The 24,012-nt window shown below is 38.5% G+C and overlaps 1 protein-coding gene across 5 annotated transcripts; it reads left to right on the top strand.

Moving 5' to 3' along the window:
• The first annotated feature begins 343 nt into the window (after positions 1 to 343).
• On the top strand, positions 344 to 23,901 carry ipo13a (importin 13a). 5 transcript variants are annotated; one of them, XM_039661311.2, is made up of 21 exons: positions 344 to 433; positions 7,666 to 7,791; positions 7,875 to 8,491; positions 11,650 to 11,790; positions 11,933 to 12,074; positions 12,164 to 12,330; positions 14,688 to 14,808; positions 14,910 to 15,057; positions 15,315 to 15,496; positions 15,595 to 15,621; positions 17,606 to 17,740; positions 18,058 to 18,198; positions 18,319 to 18,399; positions 18,474 to 18,611; positions 18,712 to 18,808; positions 20,234 to 20,286; positions 20,395 to 20,461; positions 20,541 to 20,599; positions 21,198 to 21,287; positions 22,680 to 22,861; positions 22,968 to 23,901. In XM_039661311.2, exons 1-21 carry the CDS (start codon positions 386 to 388, stop codon positions 23,047 to 23,049), a joined length of 2,844 nt encoding a protein of 947 aa, XP_039517245.2. In that variant the 5' UTR covers positions 344 to 385; the 3' UTR covers positions 23,050 to 23,901. The 5 variants fall into 5 exon arrangements, 3 of the variants coding, with proteins under 3 accessions (XP_039517245.2, XP_039517244.2, XP_088987144.1); XM_039661310.2 differs by having other exon boundaries at positions 17,606 to 17,755; XM_089131018.1 differs by lacking the exons at positions 20,541 to 20,599; positions 21,198 to 21,287; positions 22,968 to 23,901 and having other exon boundaries at positions 17,606 to 17,755; positions 22,680 to 22,833.
• The last annotated feature ends 111 nt before the right edge of the window (positions 23,902 to 24,012 follow it).

Raw genomic sequence — 24,012 nt, 5'->3', positions numbered from 1 at the left:
CGGACATCGTCAGTGCTAAAAATATCTCGAGGGGTCTGGGCTTCAAGAGCGGGGTGTGGTTAACCGCAACCTATGGTCTAAACGACAGCTTATTTATAAAGAGAGCAAAAGGACCACTAAACCGTTTGAATCGCATCGAATTGGATGTAAGGGACCGAGTGAGTGAACTGGCTCGAGACAGGCAAGTGAATGACGTGTAGCGTCAGTCCTGTCAGCTGTTATTTAGTGCGACCCACGTGTATGTGTGTGTGGACCATCCCGTCAGAGCTGCCCATTACAGACACATGACCTGACGAGACTCCACAAACACCCCCTTAAAACGTACCACTGAATACTGGCTGTCACAGAGCACAAGAATAGGATTTAATAAGGAAGATAATTGGGAATGGAGTCAGTGAATGCAGAGGAGTTCACAGTGGAGGCGGTGGAGAGGGTGAGTATGTGACATACAGGAGCTGGATGACCAAACTGACTCACAGAAACACATGTCACTCAACCATTTGTGTATGAGCTAACAAACGGTGACTAATAACTTTTTACTTTTACAGTCTCGTAATTGTTAAAGGTAAAAGAGAAATGGCATATTTTAGATGGTCTACCATTTCTTTCACTATTGCAGCTCACTTAAAGGGATAGTTCACCCAAAAAGGAAAATGTTGTCATTACTTATTTCACCTAAAGTTGTTCCAAATCTGTATGAGCCTCTTTCTTCTGTTAAGCATAAAATAAGATATTTTAAAGGGAACCAAACAGTTGACTTGACGGCACTCATTGACTTCTATAGTTAGGAAAAAAATGCAATGGAAGTCAATGGGTGCCGTCAACTGTTTGGTCACCAACATTTATTATTATTTTTTTAAATCTCTTTTTTGTGTGTTAAACAGAAGAAGGAAACTCATAAAGGTTGGTCTGAATGACCAAACAGCTCTTTAAATATAGGCTACTTTACATTAAAGTAACACGCTGAAGATTAGAACTGGTTAAAAAAAGTCAACATTATGACACACAAAAAGTCTATTGAAAATTGTGTTTAAAGGGGTGATGAACTGATAAATCAAATTTTCCTTGAGCTTTTGACATCTAAGAGGTCATCATATTATAAGAATAAGTTTCAGAACTGAAAACGTCCTTGTTAGTCCAATAAAAGGCCAGGCACCAGACTTATTGACACCATGCCCAGCAAACAACTCGTTTTTCAAAGTGGGGAACTATGACGTCAAAGAGGATAAAACACCACCCCTGCAGAAGAAGAAGATCAACGCCTACTTCAACACGGCCGCTTTAGCCCCGCCCACCGATTCGCGCATTACACTCATAGCTAAATAACACCTACCTCGTGATGACAAACCGAATCGAGCTACCGATCGATACAAAATATTGTGCAGTGTCTAGTTGTGGAAGAAGACAGTTGCTGCATACGCTTCCTCTGGATTACAAAAGGACTGTATGGTTAAACTTTCTTTTTAATGACGTTCCAGCTGATGAGGTAAAACATTGTCGGTCTGTTCGCTTCATTTCACTGAGGATTGTTTTGTAAACAAGACTGGATTTGCAGACCGATTAACATATATTGGATCTGACAGGAATGGTGCAACACACGGATTCTGGGTCGAACATGTATGGGCGAATTATTCCGGTTGCCATTTTACAACATTGGACGTTTTCAAAACAATTTCCACCAAGTGCATCGACGGGTGAGTTGAAACTCATTATAATATGCAAAACTGGTATCCACTCACAGCTGTGGGCGTTTACTTCCAACTCTTCAGTGCGAGACGCCAATAAAAACCGAGCATTTTTCAGCTAAACTCAAATCTGGGATAGAAAATAGCCTATTACTTATTAATTTTGATGTTTTTGAATTCAAAAACCAAGCGAACATCATAAGTTGACCTCAGACAACAATATAATACAATTTAAAAAGCCAGTTCATGACCCCTTTAAAGGTTTTGGTGGAATATCACATACCACACTGCAGAACACTTTTGTCACTGCTTGACATTTCATGAAGCTTGAGAATTCTGAAGAGGTCTGAATGCTCACACTTTGTAACACATCTTTCCCTCATCGGTCAAAATGACCCGAAGCCTTAAAATTGAACTTACTTTTTTTCTTTTCTTTTTTTTTTTTTTTGATGGTATTTTGTTCTGTATTTTAATATTTTAATGCAATCTTTTGGAGATTATTATAATATTTCTTTACCTTTAAATGACTAGATTTGATTAATAAATAATAAATAAATAAAGAGTCATTTAAATTCCAAAATAACAATTTCATGCTTTTTAATTCTGCTCAAAATAACCTTTATTGGGTGTCTTTGCCGACCTCTTGTAGCATAATAATAAGATAACATGATATTTCATGACTCTTGTCCCTAGATGAACTTATAGCTCTATGTGGAGCAAATGAGGTGTTCCGCTGGGTCCTAAGTTAAAATTTGGAGCATTTTTTAGGTTTTTCTATGTGTAGTGAAGCATTCCTCGCATTACATTCATTTCAAAGGGGGCCAAATTGACCCGTTTCTTTTTTTAATTAAAAAAACACAAAACTCCTTGAATGGACTAGATTGTGTGTGTGTGTGTGTGTGTTCGTGGTTCAAGTTCTACAATAGTGCTATGGTCTCCTTGGACCCCTCTGATGAACACTCAATAAAAAAAAATAAAATAAAAAAATTGTTTCGGGTGAAAATGACCTGAGGGAAGGATGAGGGTTACGATTTTTGAAAAAAATGCAGTTGAAAGTGGATCGGACCAAGCAACACAACACAGCCAATCAGCAGTAGGGGGCGTGTCCACTCATGATTCATCTCCATGCTTCCTAGTTATTCGTTCATCATCTTCGCTTTATTTTTCGTAAAGCATTATTTTACTTCACTTCTGCTGTGATGTTTGTGCATTTTGGGGGCGGAGCAATGAAGGGAGGGATGTGTTTGTTTGGGTTGATTTCAAATATCCACAGTGTTCAAGTCATCTCATCACGATGACTTGTTTGATTTAGTCCTCAGTTGTAAGTCGCTTTGGATAAAAGCGTCTGCTAAATGACTAAATGTAAATGTTCAACAACAATTTTGAAAAATGGCATACTGCAAGAGCAGTATCTTTTGATTTGGAGATTGCTTGTGGCCTCTTTTTCTTCATATTCCCATAATTCCACAGTTGAGCAAAGCCATACACACTTGTAAGTGTGTGTTCTTGTGCAGTTCGAGACAATATAGGAGCTTCTGGAAGTGGAAAGTAACTCGATATCCTCAGTAAGCTGTCCGAGTCTAATAATAACTTTCAGCATGTGGGGAATTTAATGACTGGTTTATATTATGCTTCTCCATTGTGTCCTGTGATTTCTGTTGCATCTACTGTATGCACTCAATACACATTTTTGGGGAAAGAATATGGTAATATTACTAGGGATACACCGGAATTTGGATTGTTTGGCCGTGATGAATGAATGTATGAATTACGATTCTGGATTGTCCCAATAAAGCTGCATTTGAATCTTCAACCCAAGTATCTAAGCAGTTCTTAACAAAAGATTAAAAAGGTAATTTATTTCTGTGATGCAAAGCTGGATTTTCAGAATTATTATTACTTTTTAGTCTTAAGTGTCACATGATATCTCAGAAATAATTATAATATGCTGATTTGCTGCTCAAGAAACATTTATTATTATTACCAATGTTGAAAACAGTTGTGCTGCTTAATATTTTTGTGGAAATGTCATTCCAAACAAAAGTTTGATGTATTTAAAAAAGGGGTGCATTTTTTTATTAAGAGATGCATTAAATTGTGACAGTAAAGTAATTTATAATGATAAAAAAAGGGGTTTCTTATCAATGAATCCTGAAAAAAGAAATCATTTTCCACAAAAAAAAAAAACTTTGAGTGAAGACCAAAGCAATGGTTGCTTTATTTTTTAACATTATAAATGTCTTTACTTTTTATCAGTTCGATCCATCTTTATTGAATAAATATACACAAATATATATATATATATATATATATATATATATATATATATATATATATATATATATATATATATATATATATATACAGTGCCCTCCACAATTATTGGCACCCCTGTTTAAGATGTGGTCGAGGACTTTTAAAAATTCTCCCTTTTTTTTAAACAACACAGAACCCAAATGCAAAAAAAGAGAAAAATCCAACCTTTTATTTAAGTACATTACTTTGGTGGTAAAAAAAAAATTAAAATGTAAAAAAATAAAAACTTCAAATCATGTGTGCCACAATTATTGGCACCCCTGATGTTAATACTTTGTACAACCCCCTTTTGCCAACAAGACAGCACTTAATCTCCTCCTATAACATTTCACAAGATTGGAGAACACAGAGAGAGGGATCTTTGACCATTCTTCTTTGCAAAATCTTTCTAGATCATCCAGTATCCTGGGCCCTCTCTTGTGCACTCTCCTCTTTAGCTCACCCCACAGGTTTTCGATTGGATTGAGGTCTGGGGACTGAGATGGCCATGGGAGGACCTTGAGTTTGTGACTGAACCATTTTTGTGTAGATTTTGCCACACGTTTTGGATCATTATCCTGCTGAAAGACCCAATGACGACCCATCTTCAGCTTTCTGGCAGAGGCCATCAGGTTTTTATTTAAAATGTCCTGATAGTTCAAAGCGTCAGGGGTGTAAAGTAACGAATTACAAATACTCACGTTACTGTAATCAAGTAGTTTTTTTTAGAAATTGTACTTTTTTGAGTAAGTTTAAAATTGTGTAATTTTACTTTTACTTGAGTACATTTTAAGTGATGTATCGGTACTTTTTCTCCGCTATTTTCCTTCTGTTTGTGGCCGTTACTCGTTACATGCTTGTTTTAATTTTATTTTTATCCATCAACGTGATTGGATCGAGTAATCGGTCTCGTGACTGTCATCAATTCAAATTAAGCATAGAAAACTTACCGCCTATTCCTGCTGTTACTCGTGACTGCTGTGGAAGTGCATTCATCACGCATCAATTCAATCCAGATATCAGCGTCTTCCTCTAATATGCTAAGGTACATTTCACATTTCTGCTTAATATGATATTTATATAGGCTGGCCTGTCTACATGGCCTAACATTTGGTCTGAGGTTGGGGGAATTGCGAGACGAGTTCATAATGCGGTGAATTCCCGCTCCCATTTACTTCACAATCACAGGAGAGACGCGCGTCACGATCTGTGAACTGCCGCGTCTCGCGCTCGCCATGCCGGCAGATTCAGAATCAGTGCACCATGTCGTTAACTTGAACTGCATTACTTAATAAGAAATTAGCACAGCTCGTTAATAAACAGCGTTTTTTGATTGATCCATTATGCGATCCGTCTTCATTTGGCAAGTGCACTTGCGCAAAAACATTTTCCATGCTGAACTTTTTTTTGTGTGGATGCTGCTGAAAAAACCGCTTCGCCGAGACTTCAGAGACAAAGTGTGTTTGTTTCTTTTGTAAAAGTTTCCTGGATATAACTTCCCTATTTAATGCACAATTGTCCTTTCAAATTATATTATCAGCATTACAATGTGAGTAAATGTAGCCGTGTAAAATGTAAGGGATGATGCCACCCTTCTAGAACAATGCATTTACGTTTAAATTGTAACATATTTAATAGCATGGAATTAAAGTGTGTAATTAGTGTTAGCTCACTATCTTAGCCTTTAGTTGAGGTAGTATGATAATATTAGTGATTCTCATTTATCAAAACACTAACATTGGTACCGTTTTGGAGAGAAATTGGGTATTTTTTTATTTTATTCAACCCATCTCTTGGTGTGTGATGCTGAACTATCATATGAGTTTCTAAAGGTTTTTGAATTATTTGCACAGTTATGAATATTGATATTTTATGTGCAACAATAACATGCTCAGGCCCAGTGGCTTTTCGCCTAATTTTAAATGCTTTTCCCCCCAAATAATATGATTTAAATGGTGATGAGTGTACTGATTTGATGCATTTTAAAAAGATGGATGATAGATATTCTTCAATCTTTCTTACAAAGAACAAAGTATAATGTGAATTCCAGTATGTGCATTTTTAAACTTATAAATTGTAGTGCACAGTGTTTATTATAAGGGTTAGAATCCGCACCTCAGTACTCACTACTCACTACTCTTGAGTACTTTTAAATAAGCTACTTTTTTACTTTTACTCAAGTAGTTTTTTGGACAAGTACTTTTTACTCTACTCACACTACATTTTTTGGAATGTAATGGTACTTTTACTTGAGTATGTTTTTTCAGTACTCTTTCCACCACTGCAAAGCGTTCATAATGCCATGCACCCTAACAAGGTTCCCAGGGCCTTTGGAAGAGAAACAGGCCCACAGCATCACAGATCCTCCACCATACTTCACGGTGGGCATGAGGTACTTTTCGGCATACACATCTTTTGTTTTACACCAGATCCACTTAGAGTGTTTGTTGCCAAAAAGCTCAATATAGTCTCATCCGACCAAAGCACACGATCCCAGATGAAGTCCCAGTGCCGCTTGGCAAACTCCAGACGTTTACGTTTGTCAGTGTTAGTGAGAAAAGGCTTTTTCCTAGCATGCCTCCCAAACATCTTGTTGGCATGTAGAGAGCGTCTGATGGTTGTTTTGGAGATTTTGTGACCCCAAGATGCCACTATTTGATGCAATTCTGTGACAGTGAGCTTAGGACTTTTTTTACTTTTCTTAGCATCCTCCTCACTGTGCGTTGTGGCAAGATAAACTTGGGACCTCTTTCAGCCTTGTTTGTCACTGTTCCAGTTGTTTTAAACTTCTTAATGATTCCTCTAACTTTAGATACGGGCAAGATAAGGTGAGTGGCTATTTTCTTGTAGCCATTGCCTGACTTATAAAGGTCAACACACATCTGCCTTACTTGAATGGTGTGTTCTCTTGTCTTTGCCATGTTGACAAATGGGTAAGAGAATTAGGCCTCTGTGTCATGTCATATTTATACCCCAGGGAAATAGGAAGTCATGAATTACTAATTAAAAGTTGCTAGATATCCTGACCAACATTAGCAACTACAGAAAATGTATTTTTTTTTAAATCAATTACATTTTTCAGCGGAATTGTCAGGGGTGCCAATAATTGTGGGACACAGGATTTGAAGTTTTTATTTTTCTAAATTTTTACATTTTTTTTTACCACCAAAGTAATGTACTTAAATAAAAGGTTGGATTTTTCTCTTTTTTTGCATTTGGGTTCTATGTTGTTTAAAAAAAAGGGAGAATTTTTAAAAGTCCTCGACCACATCTTAAACAGGGGTGCCAATAATTGTGGAGGGCACTGTATATACTTTTTTTTTAGTTAATGGTTGTGTATCACTTTTTCAATAAAAAATATTAAGCTGCAAAAACTGTTTTCAGCATAATTGATATTACGAAATGTTTCTTGAGGCCTAAATTCATTATATTAGAATGATTTCTGAAGGATCACGTGAAGAGTAATAATGCTGAAAATTCAGCTTTACCATCACAGGAATAAATTACATTTTAAAATACATTAAAACAGTAAATGGTAATGTTTCACAATATTACTCTTTTTTTATTTAATATTACTGTTTATTTGAGCATAGAGACTTTTGACCAGTATATATATACAGTATATATATATATATATATATATATACTGTATATAATAGAAGCAATCTTTCCTGATGCTCTTTAGGCTCTTCAGCAGCTCTACTATGATCCTGATATGGGAAAGAAGAATGTGGCCCAGAAGTGGCTCACACAAGCCCAGGCATCACCACAAGCATGGCACTTCTGCTGGGCTTTGCTCCGGCCAGACAAAGTAAGCAATATGGCCGACTACGGTGCACGTTTTTTTTCCTTGCATTAGATTTACAGCTCTTTTTTTATTCCATTTCACGTTAGGTTCCAGAGATCCAGTTCTTCGGTGCAAGCACATTACATGCTAAAATTTCCCGCCACTGGCCTGACCTCCCAACAGGTCAACTAGACTCTCTCCGTTCGCAGCTCATCGCCCAGGTCAGCCAGTTCGCGTTAGGTCCTAAGATGGTGCTGACGAGACTCTGTGTTGCCCTGGCCTCTTTGGTCCTTCACGTCGTACCCGAAACATGGCCGACCGCAGTGCCAGATCTTCTGTGTGCCTTCCAGACAGGGGAGGGTGTGACAGAGGCTGACGGTCAGGCCCGATGCCTCGCGCTTCTAGAAATCTTGAGCGTTCTGCCCGAGGAGCTTCAGAGCAGCAGGATCGCAGCCTCTCGCCGATCACAGCTCAGAAGTGTTCTGTCTGTGGAGTGGAGCTCCGTCTGCTCGCTGCTCCAGCAGTTATTACAACAGGCAGACGCTCCCTGTGGGGTCAGAGAGCGGGTGATGAGGTGCGTGTCCTCCTGGCTCTCACTGGACATCCCTTTGAAAGACAGCGAGGGGCTGCTGCAGAGCTGCTTTGCCCTCCTGAAGGAGTCTGAGCTCTTTGACATGGCTGTGGAAACCATCGTCAGCATCATCTCACAGCCTGATTGTCAGAGGTGAGATACGCCATATTACAGACAATGTACTGTCGAAACAAGCACTATTTCCTTTCATGCATTAATAGTTCTGAGCATAGCTTTCCTGTACATCACGTAAATTGTTTGCTTCCTCTTGTCACTTAATAGTAAACTCAGAAAATATTTAGGCCTAAATTTAAAGTGCCCCTATTATGCTATTTTAAAGGTTCATAATTTTGTTTTGGAGGTCTCCTGCTATAGGTTTATGTCAAAAACCACTTTCATTTTCTCATAATATACATTGCACATCACATCATTTCTCAAAGAGTTTGAGTTTGAAGTTTGAAGATTCTCTCTGAACTGTGAGCTTACTCTGCTCTGATTGGTCTATTGCTTACAGCGGGTGTCTGAAACCAAATATCCATTACCATATCGGAATTTCAGCTCCTGAAAACAGGGCCTTCTCGACATGACGAAGCAAACTCTTGCAGGCCTCAGCTACAACTATTGTTTAAGGACGGGTCAAAGTGGACGTTGTGTGTGGCATTATGCAAATTTGTTGCATTGTTATGTAACAGAAAGTTTGTAAGAAAAAGTGAGACTGGAATTGATGACGACTTATTTCTGCAGTTCAGAATCGATTCTTTCTTTTAGGAGGCTAGACTTTTTGTCGTGCATTTTCATCTATACAACTTTCCAGCTTTTACATTCACAAACAGCCATATTACAGACTGCATGAAAGGGAATTTTCGAAAAAGCATAACGGGGCACTTTAAGATTCATGGATTTGAATATAAAATGTTCATTAATTTGCATTAAGCAGTTTTAACCAAACAAATCTATATTTATCAGGGCTGGATGTTTATTTTTACATATTCTGAAAGAAGTGTAAGTTGTGTTCGCCAGTGCATCTTGCTGCCATAATGCTATCAATCTAATTATATATGATTGTATGATATTCTGAGTGGTTTATAGCATTTCACTATGCAGTTTCTAGCGCATTCTGTGTATTTTAGGGTGTGGTAGGTGGTTACAATGGTGTTGCTATGCAGTTTCTAAGGTGTTTTGAGTGGTTGCCAGGCGTTTCTAGGTGGTTACTGCATCAGTTCTTCCAACATTGCATGCCACCATATGATCCTTTGGTAACACTTTATTTTATAATGTCATTGTTACATAGTAATAACTATAAATTATGCATAATTACATGTAACTAACACTAAATCAAAGTGTTGTAAGTATGTGTAGTTACTTAATTATTACTTTAGTAAAAATATGTTATTTTAGTTATCATATTATGATTACAATATATAATACTTTGTATGTAATGCATTTTAATTACTTTAGATGTAATGTATGTGAAAAGACATTATAATCAGGGATGCTCTCTTATTCAAACTCTGAAACTCATAAGTTGTTTCATATTAAGAAAAAAATGCAGATGTTATAACTGTACATAATGCTTACTGTTATAAAATAAATAAAAATCAAGACAGTAAAATCTAAATTAATTAAGGTTTCACAGTCTGATAATGTTTAGTATGAAAGATTCGTGAGATTCATAATTGTTAGGGGTAAACAGTTAAAGACCCAGAACCAGATATGATGAATGAAGACCCGAAAATTATGTGGGGTGGTAACGGCACAGTGGATAAGACACATGCCTTTGGTGTGAGAGACCCGGGCTCGAATCCACTGTGAGACACCAATGTGTCCCTGAGCAAGACACTTAAACCCTAATTGCTCCAGAGGCGTGCGACCTCTGACAAATATAGCAATTGTAAGTCATTTTGGATAAAAGCGTCAGCTAAATGAATAAATGTAAATTATAATAAATTAAAGAAAAGATTTACTGAAGATAGTTTGCAGTTTCATCAACTTCAAGACACAGCAGTTCATAGGCTGCCCCTTACAGTCACAAAGATCACAGCAATTATACCATTCACCAAAGTCTAAGCAACGTCATTAAGGTTGCAGTTTCTGATTGGCTAAGAACACATATAGTCCAAGACATTTTCCTCACATATACAGACTGAAGCATCTCTCCATCGATTATGCAGCTGACACACAGACCCTGAAGTTAGGCACGTCGTGACCTTCCAGGTCGCAGATTTGGGTTGCTGGACGCCAACATGTCGAAGGAAACAAGTCAGTCAATCTCCAAAAATGCCAGTGGTTCCTTAACCTGAAACCAAAAAGACTAACACACAGCTTTTCCAAGGTTGGATTTGGCCAGGCTCTAACTATAAACAGGAGAGTCCTCTCAAAACATCAAGATAAAGTGTTCTCTCTCTCAAGGATAGCTAGACTTTAGTCTAACTGGAAAGTAAGACTTTAACAAAGAAATTGTCCCCTAAACTATTGGCTTCATTGACCCCATTCTGTTTTAACACTTTGAAGACCTTTCTCAAACACAAAACAAGTCCCTATTTCATTTTTGGAAGCCGTGCTAAATGAGCAAGCACTGTTAGTGCATTCAGATATCAAATACAGACATTGAAGAATACGCTATCTCACGACCAATTCGTACGAATTTGTACGAGTGATTCAAAAGTGGCTAATTCGTACCAATTCATACGACCTCACTCGTACGAATTCGTACGATCTGTCTAAACCCACGTGACGGTTATGTTTAGGGGCGGGGTCAGGGGTAGGTCATTCGTACAAATTCATACGAATTGGCTAATTCGTAAAATATGTACGATTTAGCAAAATCGTACTAATTCGTACGAGTGAGGTCGTGCGAATTAGCCACCTCGTAAAATTCGTACGAATTAAAAGCACATTTCAGTAATCACACTGGTAAGTTCTATAAAAAGTAAAATCTCACAAGCCTAGAGAAGCCATTCAACTCATTTGATATTTAGAAGGAAAAATATTTATTAATACCTTGATTATAATCACTCATTCATTGCATATTAAAATTTAGTGGATTCCAATCCATTCCTGTAGAAAAAAAAATATTCAAATAACATCCTAGCAGAGTTGAATCTTAAAACCAATTCAGTTGGTGTACTTTTCTTAGAGGAATTAACTAATTTAATGCACAAAGTAAACAATACATATTCAATATTGGCTGATAATTTGGGGGAAAAAGTGTGATTGTATGATATGATACAAAATTTTCCGTACACAAGGAAACTAACCAATTAATTAAGCATACACATGTATTATTACTCTGTTTGTTTGTTGATGTGGAGGTTTGCAGACAGTCTGCTGAAGGTTATTCCTTGGGTTCTGGGTCTTCAGGAGCAGCTAAAGAAAGCAATGGAGGATGGAGACATGGAGACGTCTCATGGAATCTGTCGCATTGCTGTAGCTCTGGGAGAAACGCATTGCAGGTTGGACGTAATGACTTATATGCATGATTAATCTCCCATTAATAACAGTCTTGCATGACCTCAAATGGCCTGGGCCTATTCATCATTCGTCTGCCCTTGTCTGAAATCCCTTCTGCCTCCTTCTGTCCCTCTCGTTCCCCAGGACTCTTCTGGAGCAGGTGGATCACTGGCAGGGCTTTCAGGCTCTAGTGAGCATGATTATGTCCTGCACTGCTACACCTGGACGTTACCCTGTGGATGAGACCTCCAGCTCTCTCACGCTCACATTCTGGTACACCCTACAGGTACAGCGGGTCCAGCCAGAACAATCACTCAAGTGTGGTGGCAAGTTTCAACTATGAGGTTTTGAGCTTATATTGGCGGCTTGTTTCAGGATGAGATGACGTCATTGGATGCTGAGAGGCAGACACTCTATCTGCAGATCTACAGACCTGTGTACTTCCAGCTGGTGGACGTTCTGCTGCAGAAGGCCTGTTTTCCCAGAGATGAGGACTACGCCACATGGTCCGCAGACGACAAAGAGCAGTTCAGGACCTACAGGTTAAACTAGATTTTTAAGAGACTGCAAAAAAACATATATTTGTTATCATTATTTTTCTTTAAAAAAAAAAAAAAAGAAAAAATCAGGGTTGCAGTGAGACACAGTGTGAATGGGGCCAATCCGTACATTTTAAAATGCTCACTGTTTCAATAATATATCCACAAGTCAAAAGGTTAGTCATTTTTTTACACCAAAATTGTGTTGACATTACTAAATGGGAAGAAAATACAGTTTTACAACTCAAATAAGATGAATTTTAAAATAAGAATTATTAAAAGTGGTTTTATAAAGATATTTCTGCTTTTAAATCCACTAAAAATTGTCCCCATTTACTTCCATTATAAGTCCATCTTCATAAGATATTTTTTAAATTATATATATAAAATACATATATATATATATATATATATTTAGCTCATTCTCACTGGCCACTTTACCTTGCTAGTACCAGTTAGAGCCCCTTTTGCCTTTTTCCCAGAACTGCCTTTGTTCTTTGTGGCATACAGTATATGCTGGAAACATTTCTCTGAGATTTTGGTCCATATTGACATGAAAGCATCACTCGGTTGCTGCAAATTTGTCGGCTACACATCCATGATGAGTGTCTCCCATTCGCCCACATCCCAAAAAGATTTGGGGCCTCATTTATAAACATTACATACGCACAAACGAAGGCGTATGCCGCTTTCTACGCAATAATTGGTATTTATAAAAAGAAAACTTGATGGGAAAATTTGCAGTCCTTCACGCAAACTCTGACCCAGGCGTACGCACAAAAACGGGTGAAATGAGATGGAAAAAACACGTGAAAGTGTGTAAAACTGTAGACCGTTGTGTAAAAGAAATGGCAATACTGGCTCTTATAAATTACATTCACAAAGCAAGTCTTACAATTAACAGCCTACACGAACATCCGTTTGATCGATCTGCAGTGTAAAACAAACAAAATCAAACGAAGATTACAGGAGAAATGAAAATTAACACATATTTGCAAAAAGAAAAGTGAAATATGTTCTGCAATAATATTGGTTGTGCAATTCATCCTCATAACACATCTTTAGCTTGTCAGATGCAATCAAATGGATGGTAATGAAATGCCATGATGCCATCACAATGCGTAATGACGCACAAGAAGTTACGTTTCTTGGTTTTCCTCTTGTGTTTGCCATGATTTCACAATCGAAGAATATTAACTTGTGGGCGTTTCACGGACTATTTATGGGTAACTATGGCCGTGACATGAAGCCGCAAAAGCTACGATACATTTACTGATACTGATACTGATACATGATACTGTCACACAACCAGACAGTTTCTGGTCTCATTGACTTCCATAGTATATTTTTTTCCTACTATGGAAGTCAATGAGACCAGAAACTGTCTGGTTACTGATATTCTTCTAAATATCAGAAAATCGGCTGAATGGATTCAAAAACGGTAAAACTCAACTGTTTAACTCTGGGGGAGTTGTAAAATGAGCCTATTTCCAAAAAAAAGTGGAGTATCCCTTTAAGGGAAAACTGCGTAGGATGCGTGTTCACGGTTTTATAGATCTGAATATTTCTGTGCGTACGCACGTCCTATGTTTCATCCGTACGCCACTTCTGATACAAATCCTACGCAAAGTTTTATAAATGAGGCCCCTGGTGACTGTGGAGGCCATTTGAGTATTGTGACTCACTATCATGTTCAAGAAACCAGTTTGAGATGAGTTGAGCTTTGTGAAGTGTGTTATCCTGCTGGAAGTGGCCATCAGATGATGGAAACAGCGTGGTCATAAAGAGATGGAGATGGTCATCAACAATACTCAGGTCTGCTGTGATGTTTAAACGATGCTCAATTGGTGCTGAGGGACCCAAAGTGTGCCAAGAAAATATCCTCCACACCATTAAACCAACACCAGGATGAATCCATGCTTTCATGTTGTTTATGCCAAATTCTGACCCAACGCTCTGGAAGACTCATCAGACCAGGCAACGTTTTAAAATAATTTCTTGTCCAATTTTGTTGAGCCCGTGTGAATCGTTGCCTCGGTTTGCTGTTGTTATCTCACAGGAGTGTCACTGGTGTGTCTTCTGCTGTTGTAACTCTTCTGCTTCAAGTTTCAACATGTTCAGAGATGCTCTTCTGCAGACCTCGGTTGTACCGAGTGGTTATTTGAGTTCTTCCTCATTCTGATGCTCAGTTTGAACTTCAGCAGATCGTCCTGACCATGTCTACATGCCTAAGCACATTGATTTTCTCCCATGTGATTGGCTGATTAGAACATAGAACATTGATTTTTTCAAAGCAGTCTGATTAAAACCATCGTGTGCACACTTATAAGCACTAATAAGCATGTTTAATTGGATCTCAGGGTTGACATCTCTGATACTCTGATGTGTGTGTATGAGCTGCTGGGCCCAGAGCTCCTCAGAAACCTATATGATAAACTAGGCACACTGCTGACGGACACAACACACCCCTCCTCATGGCAAGTCAGTCCTGTTGTTGCATAAATATGGTGTGTATATATAATAGAAATGCCATGTATTACATTGAACAATATCTCTATGTTATCTCCCTCTCTCCTGTGGAGGATATAGAGGCTCTGCTGTTTGGTTTTCAGTCCATTGCTGAGACAGTAGATGTCAGTTACTCAGACGTCATTCCAGGACTGATCGGTCTGATTCCTCTGATCACAGCCAACAATATTCAGCTGGCTGAGACCATCATGTTCACCATAGGTACACTAATTCATTTGAAAACACACCTTGCAAATTTATAAAAAATAAAACCAAATGGTAATTTCAAATGCTGGGGAAAATACCTGCATCAAATAGTAGCTTCATCAAATGTTTTAGTAGTTTAGTTGGTAGATTTAGCAATTCATTTTGTTTCATAACGCATTAACAACAATTTGTGAAAGTTGACGTCTGCACAAATGGCACAATTCCTAGGTTTGAAAGTCAATTATGACTTCTGCTGTCATGATTTGTTGTAGGCTCTCTGGCTGAGTGGCTGGCCGATCATTCGCTCATGTTGGCGAGTGTCCTGCCTGTGGTCTTGCATGGTCTGTCAAACCCGGATCTGTCCGTGTCTTGTGTCTCAGCTCTGAAGAGAATCTGTCGAGAGTGTCGGCATGACCTCCACCTTCACGCCAGTGACATCATGGCCGTCTCACAGGTTTTAAAAAACCCTTCGCCTAGAAGTGCCGCTGTTGTTGTACTGAACCAGTGTCAGTGAGTAATGTACCAAACTCACTGTGGTCTTTGTGGTTTTAGGCGGTGCTTGTCAAAGACATCCATAAAGTAAGTCCAAGCCATCTGTGTTTGATTCGTTTTCGATAACACTGTAAAGCCGCGTTTCCACCGCAGGAACTTTCCCCAGGAACTTTGGGGTGGTACTCGGTGTGTTTACACCGCAGGAACCAGGGTCTAAATGAAGTTCCGGGTACAAATTCCCCACCCCCAGAAAGTCCCTGCTGGCGAGGTAGTACTTTTTCAGAGTTCGGGAACTTTCGGGGTGGGACTTCTTATGGCGCACATTCGTCCCATCCATCTCACGGTCAATGTCAGCTGATAACAAACGTCTACTTTTATATCTAGCATTACAAGCTTTTTTTAATACGCTTTAGGTGCTCGTCTCTTTTCTGACGTTTTGTTAATTACCTCGTTAGTAAACCAATCGCACACAAAAGCAGCACAGCTTGAATCTCCTCCATACAAAACTCAAAACAAACGCGCAGACTGGGAGGAGCAGTCGCACGCAGTTCAACATCATTACATAATCTTCCCGCCCCGGACCGTTTACTTTAGTCCGCGGTGTAAACGTAGTAAGCAAAAAAAAGTTCCTAGGACAAATAGTTCCTGGTAATTGCGGTGGAAACATGGCTTATCTGTAACTTGCACTAATAACATGATTGGCTATTCATGCCATGGGAATTTTTGACTGGGAACTGTAACTTTTCTCACTACTTTCCCTGATGTAGTAACTACCTTTTGGGATTTTAAGTCATTTAGATATAATTTAGATTTTAGATTTATGTGTAAGTTTCTCTATTTTGCTATCATTTGTTTAAGCAAATACACAAACCTTTGGAACCTAATTTGGAACATTCATTTTTGGTCCCTACGAGGAAAAAGCTTATGGATCATAGTAAATTATGTTTTTTGAAACTTTTAAAAGTGCAAACTGTTTTCTGTGATGGTTGTGTTCAGGGTTAGGGGATAAAACATGCAATTTGTATAGTATAAAAATGATTATGTCATTGGAAAGTCATAACAAGGAAAACATGGAAACCCGTGTGTGTGTTTGTTTGAATTTTTTGCACTCTGGTTGTTTTATAATCTCACCCCTTCATTTATGTGTGTGTTCATTCAACACTCGCTGATCTATATATTTAGATCTCATTCAACACATATTTAAAAAAATGTATCTATGTTAGGGTCTCTCCAATTTATTTCCTATTTTTGTGTGACTTTTTTATGACCACTTAGACTCATGAAAGTCTTGTGTTTTTTTTTTTTCATTGGCTGTTCAGATTGAATATCTAAAATATCACCAAGCTTTAAATGAGTAGTTCACTTTAAAAAAAAAACTTTTGCTGATAATTTACTGATAATTTACTCACCCCCATGTCATCCAAGATGTCCATGTCTTTCTTTCTTCAGTCGAAAAGAAATTAAGGTTTTTGATGAAAACATTGCAGCATTTTTCTCCATATAATGGACTTCAATGTGAACCAAACGGTCCAAGGTCCAAAAGACAGTTTCAGTGCAAAATGAACGAATCTTTTTCCGAGTCAATTTGTTCTTTTCATTCGTTGAATGAACCAAACGACTCGGAAAAAGATTTGTTCATTTTGATGAACTAGTTTGAACAGGAGAGTCACAAAAAGTGTGTCACAGAACAGAGCAAGGCGAGCATTTGAGCTTATAAAACTTAAACTTTGTTATTATTTATTCAATGAGCGATCTTTTCGCTTAATAAGACCCTTATTCATCATCTGGTGTCGTTTAAAGCCCTTTGAACAGTTTGCACTGAAACTCTCTTTTGGACCTTGAAACGTTTGGTTACTAGTAAAGTCCATTATATGGAGAAAAATCCTGGAATGTTTTCATCAAAAAACTTAATTTCTTTTTCGACTGAAGAAAGAAAGACATGGACATCTTGATGACATGGGGGTGAGTAAATTATCAGTAAAAGTTTTTTTCAAAGTGAACTACTCCTTTAACTCTATAAAATGCTTAATAGTAATATCCCAGTAGGATTGACAGTAAGTCTTCTTTTCAGAGCCCGCAGTGCATGTGGATAATGCAGGCACTGGGTTTCCTGCTCTCAGCCCTGCCCAGTGAAGAGATTCTGGGCAAGCTGCTCTCTCTGGTCACTCCCCACATCCAACAGCTGGAGAAACTGGCCAATGAGCTGGTGAGGTGCAATAATGTCAGTGTATGCTTGATTCGCATACTATCTGAGTAATCTGAAACCTGAAGAGAAAATGTATTTGTATACCACACAATACAGTTCCAAAAAAGTTTTATAGTAACTTCCCAGACGCCAACAAAGTTTTGGCCCAAATCCGGCCCACATCTGGTATGGGTGGAATCCACATGTACCAGATGTGGCCCGGATCTGGGCCGACACTATGTTTCTGTCTTGGTTTAACCCTCATTTCATTCCAAACCTGTGGTGGAACACAAAAGATTTACTAAATGTTTTTTTTTCTCTTCTACCCTTTGATGCAGCCCAGCTCTGCTAATAAACGTCCTACCATTCACATCCTTGGCCTCCTGTCTAATCTCTTCTCTACATTTGATCTAAACAAGCAAAGTGAAAGATTGGAAGTGATGAGGCCTGTCCAAACACAGCCATGCAACAACAATCCGGTATGACAACATATCACGGCTCAACCTCCAATCAGTTTTGTTCATTAGCAAGCGTGTTTGAATCAGCACAGACCTGTAAACAGGACTTGTGGCTTGACAGCTGTTCTGGTCATTTCTCAGGTGGTGGTTGTCCTGCAGCAGGCCTTCCCTTTAATACAGACAGTTCTCAACAAGTGGCTGAATGAACCTGAGGTGGTAGAGGTCAGTGTAGGTGAACGTGTATGTGTGAGTATATGAAAGATACAGAAAAACACTTTTCTCTCACCTCAACTCAGGCGGTGTGTGCTGTCTTTGAGAAATCCCTGAAGACCCTTATCCATGACTTCGCACCACTGGTGACTCAGCTCTGTGAGCTCATTGGTCAGATGTTCAGCGCTTACCCACAAGCCTCGTCTTTAGACCTCACACGACAAGTAAAGACACGGCCTAACCCTTCACATAAAACAAAACATTTCTGTGTTTGCTTTATAAGTTGAGTCATAATGTGTTTATGCCTTACATATTTCCCTCTAGTTAGTTCACATTTTTGGCTGTGAGAAGGATCATTTTACTTCAATCACTGCCCTTTTAGAGCTGATTACCAACATCACCATGTCCATTTTTCAGCTAGGTAAGAGATTAGAGTCACAAATCGGCATTTGCGAGTTACTAAAATTGCCAATCGCCAGTTGGCTGGTAATATTTTTATGGATTCTAACAATGCAGTGTTGTGAGAACATGAACGTAAACAAACCTGAGCGACACTCGGGACAGTTGACGGGCCAGCGCTGCATCGTCACGAAAGTTTAAGCCTTGCCCATTTAAATATTCAAGCGCAAGAAGACGGGAAAGGGAACTCAATTCGTTGTGTGGAAAGTTTTGTGTGCGCAAACATCCGGAGTGCATGCCCAGACATGGCGGAAATGATGAATTGAGCTCTATTTCACGTCTTCTTGCGCTTGGATGGACAAATTCAAAGTCTCGGCGAGTATCTCAAGTATCCTAGTAAACAGTCGGTTATGGCTGAAGTAAACGTAAACAGTATATTAGATTCGCGCATCCTAATAATCTTGCCGCTATCTGTGTTTTTAATGTTAACCAAACAGCAAAAGACAGAAAAAAAAAATCACTTTTGGAACTTCAAGAATAACTTTTGTAACTTCAATAGGTATTCATTTATTTCAATAGGTCACGAAATAATTACTTGTTCAAAATAAGTACCTACTCAGAAAGTATGCAATTTTGAGACACAGCCAACTTTTATGAATTTTAAAGCCTAAAAAAATCACTAGAAGTAAAAAGTCAATTAAACGTAAATTTAAAGCTACACTGTGTGATTTTTAGCCCCATCTAGTGGTGAAAAGGTATATAACCATCCAGTGAATATTAGTTTCTGTTCCTCTCAATTCCGATTTCGTTTTAACTCCTACGGTGGCCAATGTAGTCCAAGATTAACATGGCTTCCAGTTCGACCTCGTCCGTGAGTGTTAACTCAAACGTAAACGTAAACGCGAAAGGCGAAGCTTGAATTAACGGGTATGTCCCTCTTTGGCTAATGCACTTTCAAGATGGAGGGGCAACATGGCGACCGACATAAGAACCCCTTACCCGTATGTATTTTCAATGGCATATTATACACTCACGAGAATACTTTATTACTTGAACAAAGTAAATATACATTAATGAGCACATATATGTTTGAAAGAACTAAGTGTTTTTAGCTAAGAATAAACTAAAAGAGTACATAGTGTCGCTTTAAAAGCAAAATGTAGGCTGTAAACAAACTACACGAGTTCAACACCTATTAATTGTTTTACCCCTAAAGAAATGAATAGTACAGAAATATTATTAAAATGGCTGGTCTAGAAAAAGCTTGGTGGCTGCCATCATGTGAAGATCACATGACCAGCATTTTACTGACTTTATCTCTGTGATCAGACACTTTTGTTGGCTTGTGAAAGAAAATGAAAGAATACCTTCAGAGAAAAGAACCTACGTTACTTTTATGATGATAACGTTTGACTTATAGTCATTTTACTATATATAAATGTTGTAGGCTCCCGAGATCATCCAGATGTGGTGGAGTCATTTATGCAGCTTCATGCTCAGGTCTGTGCTCGTTTATTTTTGCCTTAGTCTTCAGACTTCAGATTTTATATTTTACATACATTTTCATTGGTCAAAAGAACAATAAGATAATCTATGATGTCTTTGCAGGTTTTGAGAAGAAAGTCTGAGCTTTATCTTTCAGACCGTCTTGATATTAAAGCTGTATTCTACTGTGGTGAGTGTCACTTCAGCAAGCTCATTTAACAATGCTCAACATTCATTCATTCATCCATTAACTGTCGATGTGTATGTAGGAATCTTGTCATTCAAATTCCCCGAAACTCCAACACTGAAAGCAACCTGTCTGCTATTTGTAAGTACTGTATAACACGTTTAGCATGTTCATCTTCAGTTCATCTTTACAGAGACCTGTAGTGGAACATACATATATGGAGGGATTATTGGGTCAGATTGAAAACTAAAAGACTAAATTTGAAACTAAAAGTCCTAGTCGAAAACTCGGTCTGACGACGAGAAAGCATGCTCGGTGTTGGTAAAATGGACGAGGGAAAGGTGTTGGTCGAGGATGAACTCTCCACCGTTACCTTTTCTTGGTCTAAAACGTCAAGCGCCTATGGATAAGGATAAGGACGCTTGGCCAGTGTGCTCCTTAGCACTGGGAGCGCCCTCTGCTGTCCATAAGGTGCCTCTGCGCACCAGCCATTTCAAATCCAGCCTCCAGTATTTGGGCCACGCCTCCTTATTTGCATACACTCCTCAATCCTCAAATGCCCAATCCTAAATGGCTAAATGACCACATGCCCAATCATAAATACAAAATGCCCTATCCTAAATACCAAATTCATTTTCGACTTTTAGTTTTCAATCTGACCTAATTGCATTATTAATTGTAAAGTTAGTTGACACTTGAGTGGAGTATATAGTAACCAGACTGAGCTCTCTCGACACAGACGGAGCTGATCTCTCATTGTGAGGATGTTCCTGCTGTGAGGGAGCTGTTACATGATGACGGCAAGCTGCTCCTTCAGACCCTACTAGAGGTCAGATCTTTCTGTATGCAATTCAATCAGCGGTTTTAGACAGACTCTATGTGCATTAGTGGTGGGGTCGGGGATTTGAGTCAATGAATCATTCATTCGTCTGGTTCGATCATACTGATTCACTTAGCACGGAAACAAAACTCTCCTTATGAGTGAGTCATTGAAGCATTCACTCTTGCTAGTTGTATAAAAACACTGATTAATTTAGGAAAAAAAATAAGTGAATGTCTTTATGAGTGAGCCATTGAATTATTAATTTAACCTATTTGTTTAATCACACTGATTCACTTATTATGGAAACAAGTGATTGAGGTTCATTGAATCTTTCACTTAAAGGAGTAGTTCACTTTTAAAAAAACTTTTGCTGATAATTTACTCACCTCCATGTAATCCAAGATGTCCACGTCTTTCTTTCTTCAGTCGAAAAGAAATTAAGTTTTTTGATGAAAACATTCCAGGATTTTTCTCCATATAATGGACTTTACTGGGAACCAAACGGTTCAAGGTCCAAATGAGAGTTTCAGTGCAGCTTCAAAGGGCTTTAAACGACACCAGACGATGAATAAGGGTCTTATCTAGCGAAACGATCGCTCATTTAAAAAATAAATAAAAAAGTTTACGTTTTATAAGATCAAATGGTGGCCTTGCACTGTACTGTGATGAGCGTTCGTGACTCTCCCGTTCAAACTCGTTCATCAAAATGAACAAATGTTTTTTCGAGTCATGACTCTTATTCATCGTCTGGTGTCGTTTAAAGCCCTTGAAGCTGCACTGAAACTCTCAGGACCTTGAACTGTTTTGTTCCCATTGAACTGAAGTCCATTATATGGAGAAAATCCTGGAATGTTTTCATCAAAAACTTTAATTTATTTTCGACTGAAGAAAGAAAGACGTGGACATCTTGGATGACATGGGGGTGAGTAAATTATCAGCAAAAGTTTTTTTAAAAGTGAACTACTCCTTTAACTGTTTCATTCAAAAGCAACAAAATAAGTGACTGTCTGCATCCGAAATCCCATACTTCCCTAGAAAGCGAAAAACAGTTTGTGACAAATGAAAGTGTCAGAATTCACAGTACTCATAAAAGAGTAGTCAAAAAGTACCTGGATGACCTACTACTTCAGTTGAGATTCTGAAGTGTGCATACAATGGACACTTCACTATCCCATGAGGCCACGGGAGAGGATTTGTGGATGGCGGTGAAGCAACACAACTGACGCTGATAGGTCACATGACCGTGACAATGTAGTTTATGCTGACCTGAATACATTCATACTACACACATCATACAATATAGAACATACTTTTTTAGCAGCCGTGATGTATTTAATTATTCGAAATGAGCATTCAATACTAGAGCATGTAAGGTACCAATTTCATTGTCCAACGCAGGCTATTGGGGGTCAGTGTCCGAGCAGTCTGGCTGAGCACTACGCGGAGGTCTTGTTCTCAGTGAGTCGTAACTGTCCCAGTGTTCTGTCTCTGTGGCTCAGAGAGGCTCTTCTGCCCCCTGGTTTTCCCAGCTCACACCTCACTGCTGAGAACAAAGAGCACTTCTGCCAGCAGATCCTCAGGTAGGGCCACGACATTAGCATTAGCATTAGCATTTGCACCAGAACACCAGACTTTGCACTTTAAACACATTTTGTATTCATTTCTTCTGTTTAACCCTTCGCACAGGGAACAAGCGAGTAAGCGACGGATGAAGGACATTGTGAAAGAGTTTGCACTGTTGAGTCGGGGACTTACAGCAAGCTACTAAACACACTCTCCATGCAAGACCCTGATTGGATCTTGAGACATTTGCTTTAGGTCAAAAGATACAGTGCACACTTTAGAATACAATAAAGCTAAATTGTCAACATCCTATGATTGAAAAAGCAAAACCGGATGACTTAATTAAACTTGATTTTGGTCTTATCATCTGTAAACATCAAAACAGCACTGATTTTACCACGGAGAGATTTTTTTTTTTGTCTGGTTTACTATTAAAACAAGTTACATTTACTTTTCAGAGAATATATCTCTATTTTTCTTTGCTTGTTGAAAAATGTTTTAGGATAAACCTCATTAAATGTTGTGATTATGCAAGTCTTATCTTAAGCAATTTCCTCCATTTTAAAGACCTTTTAAAGGGATAGTTCACTTTGAAATTAATTTTTGATATGTTTTAACTTACCTCAAGAGCATCCAAGATGTAGGTGTCTTTGTTTCCACAGTATTTTCAATTTTGATATTTTTAGGTCAAACCGTTGTTGTCTGTCAGTCATATAATGGAGGTCTATGGTCACCACCTCAAAGAGCATGCACAGAGAAGTCCAAATTAAACATGATTTAATGACTCGTAAATGTAAGTACACATTGATGGCCTAAGACACGAAACGAGCGGTGTGTGTGAGAAAACGAACAGTATTTATATCGTTTTTACCTCTTGTAACCACAGCCACGTCCAAGTGATCTGACGACACGGGCACTTCGGTCTGCGCAAGCGCCGGAAGTGATCTCTTGCATGGTTGTGAAAAAAAAAATCGACATTATCTGTTGATATCTCGAAATCGTCTTCTCGCCTTTCTCGCTCGTTTCGTGTCTTAGGCCATCAACTTGTACTTACATTTACGAGTCATTAAATCATGTTTAATTTGGACTTCTCTGTGCATGCTCTTTGAGGTGGTGACCATAGACCTCCATTATTTGATTGACAGACAACAACGGTTTGACCTAAAAA

The sequence above is a fragment of the Pimephales promelas genome, chromosome 5, assembly GCF_988280905.1.
Source record: "Pimephales promelas chromosome 5, fPimPro1.hap1.1, whole genome shotgun sequence".
In the NCBI taxonomy this organism is placed as follows: Eukaryota; Metazoa; Chordata; class Actinopteri; order Cypriniformes; family Leuciscidae; genus Pimephales; species Pimephales promelas.
This window is presented reverse-complemented; position numbering and strand designations above follow the sequence as displayed.

Excerpts from the sequence above, each read along its gene's own strand:
- ipo13a (XM_039661310.2), top strand. The coding sequence starts at position 386 with ATGGAGTCAGTGAATGCAGAGGAGTTCACAGTGGAGGCGGTGGAGAGG. Across the intron at positions 15,497-15,594 it reads ACATCATGGCCGTCTCACAG|GCGGTGCTTGTCAAAGACAT; the intron begins GTTTTAAAAAAC and ends TTGTGGTTTTAG. Across the intron at positions 20,462-20,540 it reads TAAAGCTGTATTCTACTGTG|GAATCTTGTCATTCAAATTC; the intron begins GTGAGTGTCACT and ends ATGTGTATGTAG.